The following is a 9,222-nucleotide window of genomic DNA, read 5'->3' on the forward strand; positions in this document are numbered from 1 at the left end:
ACAAACAAACAAACAAAAACAAACCACCTTATTTGGGGAGTAAAGATGATTATTTTAGAAAAACAAAATGTCTGGTTCACTAAAAAAAAAATGTGGGCTGAACAGTAAGGTAGGGTTTTGTAAAAAGACAGGAATATTGACTTCATAGAGAGTTCTTAGGCGCCAGTGTGATCTTCAAAATAAAATTTGAAAACTGGAAAACTAGTATACCAGGGATTACTCCAAGTGATCCCATCCTGGAGGAGATGCCTATTCCAGCTCTCCAGACACCATTTCCTGGTTCAGGAACAAGTCTGCCTGCTCTAGTCAGATCAGGCAAGCTAAGAGGAGGGGATGAGGTATCCTGACTTTCAATCCCACAGTTTACTTCTCTTCTCAGAGGCAACAAGCGTTTGCAAACTCTGAAACTAAACTGGACGCTGCAGAGAAACGAAAGTAAAGCTCTGTAAAGTTTCCAGCGCGGGCTCTTTTTGTTTCCCGCTATCCGCCCAATCTGAATCTGGGCGCTGAGTGAGGGCGGGGCAGAGGAGCCACCTCGGCGGAAACCACCCAGGCCGCCCGGGTGGCGGGAGGGGACTGCTAGGGGCAGGGTGCCGGGCCCGCCCGCGCTCTCCCGCCCGGTGGGTACTGCAAACCTCGAAGGCTGGACGGGCCGCGCGGGTTGGGCGGGGCGGACACGCTGACCACAGTCTTCGTGCGTCCCGCAGGAGGGGAGCCCGCTCTGCCGCGCCTGGGCGGCGGGCGATGATCACCTAGGAGGCTGGCGCGAGCGGCAGACGAGCCGGGCGCGGCAACACGCGGCCATGGAGCGGGAGCTCACGGCAGCCGACGAGTCCGCACCCCATGGGCGGCGGCGTCCGCGACGAAGGCGCTGGGAGGGCAGGACGCGCACGGTGCGCTCCAACCTGCTGCCGCCCCCGGGCACCGAGGACTCCGCCACCGGAGCCCCCAAGGGGGAGCGACTGCTGATGCGCGGCTGTACCCAGCACCTGGCCGACAACTGTCTAAAGACCACCAAGTACACGCTGCTGTCCTTCTTGCCCAAGAACCTCTTCGAGCAGTTCCACCGCCTGGCCAACGTCTACTTCGTTTTCATCGCCCTACTAAACTTTGTGCCAGCGGTGAACGCCTTCCAGCCGGGCCTGGCGCTGGCCCCTGTGCTCTTCATACTGGCAGTCACAGCTATCAAGGACCTGTGGGAGGACTATAGCCGCCACCGCTCGGACCACGAAATCAATCACTTGGACTGCCTTGTCTTCAGCAGGTGAGCCTCATTGGTCCCAAAAGGGTTGAGAGCCTCTGGGAAGTTGGTGTTGAGTGTGAACTTGCTTGAGGCCAGGGTGGCCCAAGGAGCAGAGCTGGCCAGGTGAAGTCATTCAGCCTCAAAGGCTCCTCAGCGCCCTAGATACAGGAGACCACACCGGTCCCCAGTCTCAGACTGGCACTTGACTTAACTTCTAAGCCAGAACAAATCCATGGTTGACATCTGGCAGCATGAGGGCAGCATCATCCACAACTGCCCCTACCTTATGTCTAGGATGTGATCACCTGAAGTCCTGGCCTCAGTCCTTGGCTGGCCACCATGACATTTAACACACAGGAATATACAGCCCAGTCTTAGATAATAGCTGTCTTGGGACAAAAAAGTTCTCGTCTGATCAGATGGAAGGTCGGGGCACAAACAACAGTACATCTATGTGATGGACTTGTGATCCAGCCTCATACTTGGTACCAATTTTTAGGTTCTTAGCGCCATCTCTCTGTCCCTATCCTTGATCCTCTCCCTCTTCCCCTTCCCCCCTCCTTTCCCTCTTTTATTTTCTCTTCCTCCTCCTCCATTTTTCCCCAATGGTTTTGAGGTAGGGTTGCTATGTAGCTGAGCATGTTATTGAACTGGTGGTGGTCTTCGTACCTCAGTCTCCCCAGTGGGAGATTACAGCCATGAACCTCCGCACTGCCCAGTTTTCTTCTTCTCTTTTCTTTTTTTTCTTTTCTTTTCTTTTCTTTCTTTTCTTTTCTTTTTTCTTTTCTCTCTTTCTTTCCTTCTTTCTTTCTTTCTTTCTTTTTTTCTTTTTTTCTATTGTTTTTCTCCTCCTCTCCTTTTTTTGTTTGAGAGAGTTTCTCTGTGTTGCCTTGGCTGTCTCAGGACTCACTGTAGACCAGGCTGGCCTCTAACTCAGAAATCTGCCTGCCTCTGCCTCCTGAGTGCTGGGATTAAAAGCATGGGCCACCACCACCATCCAGATCTGGCTAGTTTTCATAGTAAGAACTTGTTTCCAGTTGAAAAGAGGCCTTGAGGGGCTGAGATGTTTCCAGGTGTGCCACAGGGAGTTGTTACCTTTCAGTGTAAGTCTCCTACTCTCAGAACCCTAAGGCTGGGATGTGAGCCGGGGTTTCCTGTGCACCTTCTCCCTGTAGTCATTACATGGACATCCACACGGAGGTAGGTCATCTTGGAGCTCTCTGTCCAGTAGCTGTAACACCCTTTAACCCCCATCTAAAGCTCACTACATTGTTTTCCTTTGGCTTACTTTGTTGGGTGGGCATAGGTGCCTACTTGGATGACATTTTTCATGTGCAGCTTCTACCACGCCTGAAGCCACCCTAAGAAGCCCTTGCCTTTCAGTGGCAAATTGTGTCCCACACCTATGGGTGATGTTGAACTTGTCTCCTGGGATAGGTTAGAAGACCAGGAATCACTTTCTCCATATTTGAGTTTTGTTTTTTGTTTTTAATATAGGTTTATGCTTTGCTGCCTAGGCAGACTTGAATGTTTTCACTGCCTGAGCAGTGGTTAAGGTTCAGAGAGGTTAACTTTCAGCTACTGCAAAGTGGTACTATGGCTCATATTCAACAAGTTTCTCATATTCCTATGCTTTTGCTTACCAAACTTTCTGTAAGAACCACTGGGAAGATTTTTAGAGTATTAGATCTCCAGTGGGTTAGATTCAGCAGGTCTGGGAATAGGCCCAGGAATGCATATGAAATAGCAAAGAGGTGATTCTTATGTGATAGCCCACATTTGAGTAAGGCCCATTGCTTGTTCTGGAGAGGTGCTCATTGGCCAGTCACCAGACATGGTGATGTGGATGGAAAGAGCTATGGAATTTCCTGAGGCCTGTTCACCAGAAACCTTGGCCAGGGAGTGTGGAATCCTTTACACAAAAGCCCTCAGTGTCTCACACTCCAGGCAACTGTGTGTCTGTCCTCTGTACACATTGAGGTGGGGTTTTTAACAGGTCTCTGCATCTGTGTACATGTTCTTCCCACTTCCATCAAGCCTACTATTTGAGTAGCTTCCTTTTCAGAAATACTTAAGTTTTAGGAAATAGTTTATTTTCAGCTGACAAAGTCATTTGACCCTTGATAACATACCTATCTTGTGGAAGAGAAAACTGATATACTGGAAAACTATGTCCACCTAAGTTTAAGTTCCTAGTTGGTTCCTGAGGACCCAGTATAGCCTCCAGGGAGGCCTATGATGCACCTATTGCTCCCTTGCCTCTAAGTTAAATAGTTTCCCTTGGAATGACTAGCTCTTCCACCAGGAAAGGTTCCTGGGTAGTTAGTGGACTTGAGAGAGATAGTGGTTGTATATGGAGCCTTACCTCAGATATCTCACTTCCATCTCTGACCTTGTCATCATCCCAATGCAGAAGTTGCCAGTATTTTATCACTGGGGAAAGCAGTTTGCCTTATGCTCCACTTCTCTTCCTTGTTATAGGAAGACAGGTCAAATTCTTCCATTCCCTGAAGCCTGGGATTGATGTTATCAGGCCCTTGGGGTGAAGGGAAGAGGAAGTTGGGTTCCATCCAGGGCTGCTGTTAGGCCCCCGAACAAGGCTCTAGGCTAGGCTCATGGCCCTGCAATGCAGGTTGATTACCAGGGGATACCTTTTAGAAAAGACAGTTAAGGGTCTGGGGTGGCCATGTAAGGTCCAGAGGGATGAGACCAGAGACATGCAGTGAGGGTGGATGCTGCAGGTAAGGGATGGTGGAGATGGAGTGACACAAGCTGGCCATACCGGAGAAGAGTTCAGGAATGAATTTTAAGGCCTCTGGGGGTGAGGATGGACATGAACTTTGGTTCATGGGCCACTGCATTGGGTGAGCTCAGAAAGAGACCTGTGTTAGGTCAGTCTGGCTAGCACCTCTCTGAGCACAGCCATTCGTAGACTACTGTGAAATGTGGAGGTCTGTCCTGTCTTGTGCCTTTTCCATGTGCTTCAGATACAGTGCAAATTAGGCATTTATTCAATCAGAGCAGCTTTCTTTTCTTGTTTGAGATGGGTAATCTTAGCCAGGTGCCTAGGCTGGCCATGACTCCTGGGCTCAAGTAATCCATCTGCCTCAGTCACCAAGTAGGTGGGACTATAGCCAGTACTTTGTGCTCAAAGAACCCTTACCAAGGACCTTGTCCTTAAAGGTGGATTAATGACATGTCATTCTTTATATGACCTTTTGTGTGTCTGCTTTCTAGTCACAGGTCTCTTAAGCCCCTTGCTCTGAGGATCTTCTACAGTGCTTGGCAAGAGTGCAGCTTCCTAGGCAATGCACGTTAAGCAGCCATTCTCTATGTTCTGAACACATTTTATCCTCCAGTGGATTACAGACTCTGTTTGGGAAGATCCCCTGAGCCACATTTAGTGGGCTGGAGAAATATCTGTCTCTTGAAGAAGGATTGAGCGTCCTGAGCTAGATAGACCACCGTTAGAGTATGTCCTGGTAGGAGTCCAAAGTAAGGGTCCTAGCACTGTACAGCTCATAGCAATCTACAGCAGGAAGTGTACAACAGGGATTATGTGGGTACCAATAGCCATGCCTGCTTCAGTCCCTTATGGGAAGTGTGTAGTTATTTACATCAAAACCTTACACATCCTTCTGGGTACTTTAAATCAACTCTAGATGACCAAATATCTAATACATTGTAAATACTGTGTAAAGAGTTGTTGGTTTTTTTATTTTTTTATTGTTTAGGTAGCAAGGACAAGAAAGGGATACAGAGACATATTTTATTTTTAGTTCAAGGTTGGTTGAGTCCTTGGATGTGTTGACTTGCAGGTATGGAGGGCTGACTGCCACAATGAGCTGTGATAAACAGAAGGATCTCATTTTTACTGTTATCTGGAAGGTGCTCAGTGTTAGCTTATTAAACAAAGGCAGCTGTAGAGAGACCAAAGTCAGAATGAGAGAGGCTTTGTTTGACCCTACATAGGACAACACGTTTATTCACAGAGAGGGGTATCTTATCACCCATGTGTGGTATGACCAAAATGCCTCTAAGGGAAGATGGAAGGTGGCCTGTTATGGGGCAAAAAGTGACTTCTGTAGTCAGCAAGGGAAGTGTAGTCCTTCAGCAGGAAACCATCATTCCTAACTATGAGAGGATATTAAAAAATGCAGGACAGGGTGTTATAGCTGCTTTTTGATGAGGCTTAGTCTTTGTTAGAGTGGTTAGTTCAAGGTCCATTGAAGAGGGGCTCCTCTGGTCATTAGTTGGGGGAGAGTCTTACTTTGGTCGGCCATGATGGATACGTGCTTGCCATCCTACACGCCTCAAGAGATTTGGGAAATAGTTATTAGAGGGCTGTAAGTAGATGATTTGCTCACAGTGTAAAACTAGAGATTTCCTGAGAAGGCTGAGAGATAAAGGGGAATAGTGAACATAGAGTTGATTCAGGGTGACAGTGACTGGTCCCATTGCCAGGATTGTTGTACCAACATGAGCTAACAGAAGTAGCAGGGAGCTACAGAGCATCAAAGGAAGGGAACAAGATAAAAGAGAGGGCAGTGTAAAGAATTATATCTAGGCCAGGGTAAGAGGGATGAAGGTCTCTTTTAGCCAAGGTTTTTCCAAGAGTCTAAAAGGTCTTATTTTGTGGACATATCAGGAATATATTTGCTTACAATGTAAAACTGAGAGGTTTCCTGGGAAGGGTTGAGGGACAGGGAGAAACAGAGATGGTATAAAGTGGACATTGTAGGGTGGGTATAGGGTGAAGCTCAATAAGTAAAACATTTAAAAGGCAAGGTGAAAACACAGGTATGAGGATAATAAGGAGAAAAACATCATCAAGGGGAGGAACCAGAGTGGGAGGGGAACAGAGGAATTTTTTGTTTGGTTCCTGTTTCTTTAGGCTGTGTTTCAAACCAGTTAAAATTTGCTGGCCTGAAAGCAGCTTTGCTTGAGGAGGACATAGATCGCATCCTTAGCAATAGTCAGATCTAGTTCTTTTTAATCCTGGAGCACTGCAACAGACAAGGAGTTGAGCTGGTCCTGGAGGATGTTAAGTTGAACTGAGCCGGTGAGACAGAGAAGTTAATTGATGCAAAGAAGGCTCCATTTCAGCTCAGCTGTTTACATTCTGAGTCCCAAAATCAATGTCCAGAATGGCAAGAACAGGAATGAGTTGGATGGACCATGCTGCATTAGGCCACAAACTGCCTTTAGGTGTTTCAGGGCATCAGTCTCTTTGTACCTGCTTCTAGGTTAACAGAAGGGAGATAAAGTGGAACAGAAATTAAGAGGGAACTCCGAAGAGGATCCATCAAAGTGTTATTATAAAACTTAAAAGTTGACAGAGATATAGAACATAAGTCAGGATGTACAGCTTTGTGGGGAAATATTAAGAGGCAAAGTTAAGGAAAACTTAAATAAGATTAACATGAGTTAAAGTCAGTTGTACAATTGACCATGTACCAGAGTTCTGTAGAAGGATAAGGTAACCGTAATTCGCTGTTTGTTTACATCAGACTCCTGCATAAGGACCAAGAACCTAGAAGATTTATAAAAGAAGTCAAAGTCATCCAAGGAATGAATCCAATGAATGAATCTGAACACAAAGTGTCTAGGTGGTATTACTTGCTTTCACATATGATGGCCTTTGTATATTTGTTTTAAATATTATCAAATATTAACAATATCAGCTATTATTTAATGAACGAAATAGACTCAATTTGATATGCTAATTTTTTAAAAATTTGGAACTGTCACCTTAAATGACCATATCTATTATTTAAAAACATGACAATACATATTTTGTTAACATCAAATTGTTATACCCAAGGTTATATAGTAAGTATATTTTATATGTCAAGCTTTGTAAAGAGACAGTTTAATTCTTAGTTGATTTCCCAAAAAGAAATGATTTTCAATTTCCATTTAAAAAATATACTCCCAGACATAGTGACTACCTTGTATTTTTTCTCAACAGTTTCTAGAACATTCTAGAAGAGTGGTTTTTAACCTTCCTAATGGTGCAACCCTTTAACACACCTCATGTTATGGAGACCCCATACAATTATTTTGGTGCTGTTTAATACCTGTAGTTTTGTTACTCTTATGAATTGTAATGTAAGTATCTGATATGTGACCCCTGTGAAAGGGTCATTTGGCCCCCAAAGTGGTTCTCAATCTAAGATTGGGAACCACTGCTCTAGAACTACCCAAGTCAGTGACTGCCATGTCAAGTGTAAATGATTTATTCTACAAAGTTTTCTAAATTAACCTACTAAAAAAAAAAACAAAAAACAAAAAAAAACAAACAAAAAACTTTTAAAAGTCTACTTTTCCATTCCATACACTCAACCAACAGATGAAAAAATGAAAGCAAGCAGTTCTATCTGTAACAAATAATTTACATTATAGATTGAATTAACAAAGAAGGCTAAAGCCACCTCTTTACTCCTTTTGCCCATGGGCAAATCTTTAGGCCACTATGTACCAACAGCAGTAACCTTATTCTATTTAAAAATAGATTACTTGTTTAGAGGCATAATTTGTAAAGCAAAATAAAATGAAGTAAACTTTAAACAAGTACTAGGTTTGGAAGTTTCTTAGACAACATCCGTAAGCATCACTGCCAAAGTCTTTGTACTCCTTGAATCATTTGTTACTCGGCAGATGAAACCAACTGTCAAAGATATGGTGTGGATGTTCTGAACAACTTTCCAATGCTGTGAATTTGATAACTGAGTATCTGGCACACTCCTTTAATGAGGGAACATGAACTGTTAGGGTATAGTTCTTGAAAGTAGCTTTTGCTAAAAGGAAGAATTGAATGCCAGGGCAAAGGGCATGAGAAATTGACCTATTATGCAGGTCTCATACGAGTGAGGTGGTAGGCTTAGGTACAAGGTTCCTATTCACAGCCTCCCATTATGTCAGTTTGGGAAACATTGATGGCAGAGCAATTGCTATTTGCCTCTCTGTTGTTTGGGACACTTAAGATGTGGGTATAGACTCTGAGATCCTCCACTGGGCAAGAGAATCCATCCTTCCTGTCATGTTAGACACAGGGAGTGACTCATCTTTAGATAAAGAGATTTTGTTTTGTTTTCCTGGTTTGGTGTACAAGGCCATAGCTAGTCAGACCTATACAGCCAGAGATGGCCAGGTCTATGCACCTGAAGCAGCAGACTTCTGACAGCTCTTATTCCTATGCATCCTTGTCCTATAATGAAGCTATCATGCAATGTACTTTGTTGGGAACTGCCTGAGCTCGGGAGTTTCTTGCCATGCAAGTGTTTTGTAAATTTCACTCATTATACTCAAGCATGTGATCCTTTATAACCAATTTTTAAAATATTTTGAATATTATTTTACATTAAACAAACTAAGTTTACTTTAAACTTGTTTTGATTAACTTGTTTTGGGCTTTACAGCATATACAGAACACTCTTTTATGGGAGGTAACAGAAGACTGTATGATGGGAATAAAAATTGCTCTCTCTTGTCTCTTCAAGCTTGTCTATACTCTCAGAGTTAAGAATGATAGTTTCTTGCTGAAGGACTATACTTGCCAGTGTTCCCTCTGGACTGCAGAAGTCATTTCTGTCCCATAGAAGGGACCGCCTTATCTTGAAGACATTTTGGCCATCTGCACATGTGGGTGATAAAATACCATGAATAAACATGGTCCTATCGAAGGTCCAACCAAACCTCCCTTTCTTTCCTACTTCTATCTCTCTGTAGCTGCCTTTTAAAATCAGTCTAACACTCTGGAAACAGAATTCTCATCCCTTCAGCTGTAAGCAGCTAATCTGAGGCAGCAGTGCCCGAAATATAGTGTGTTGTAGATGAGTGCCACTGTGCATGGAACCCTGGTGCTTGAGCCTCACCCCTTCCTCATATGCTACTTATCACTTCCCACATCCTAGCTGAGCTAGTTATCTTTTTTCTTTTCTTTTCTTTTCTTTTCTTTTCTTTTCTTTTCTTTTCTT

General features: G+C 44.1%; 1 protein-coding gene across 1 annotated transcript in view; it reads left to right on the plus strand.

Moving 5' to 3' along the window:
* Positions 1-779: 779 nt before the first annotated feature.
* Atp10a (ATPase phospholipid transporting 10A (putative)) overlaps positions 780-9,222 on the plus strand; it is a 183,923-nt gene continuing 175,480 nt past the window's right edge. Inside the window, exon 1 of the mRNA XM_055607510.1 lies at positions 780-1,264. Coding sequence (XP_055463485.1) covers positions 804-1,264 — 461 coding nt within the window. The 5' untranslated portion in view covers positions 780-803. The remainder of the gene's footprint in view (positions 1,265-9,222) is intronic.

Source organism: Psammomys obesus, unplaced genomic scaffold, assembly GCF_907164565.1.
Source record: "Psammomys obesus unplaced genomic scaffold, mPsaObe1.curated_primary_1811, whole genome shotgun sequence".
NCBI lineage: Eukaryota > Metazoa > Chordata > Mammalia > Rodentia > Muridae > Psammomys > Psammomys obesus.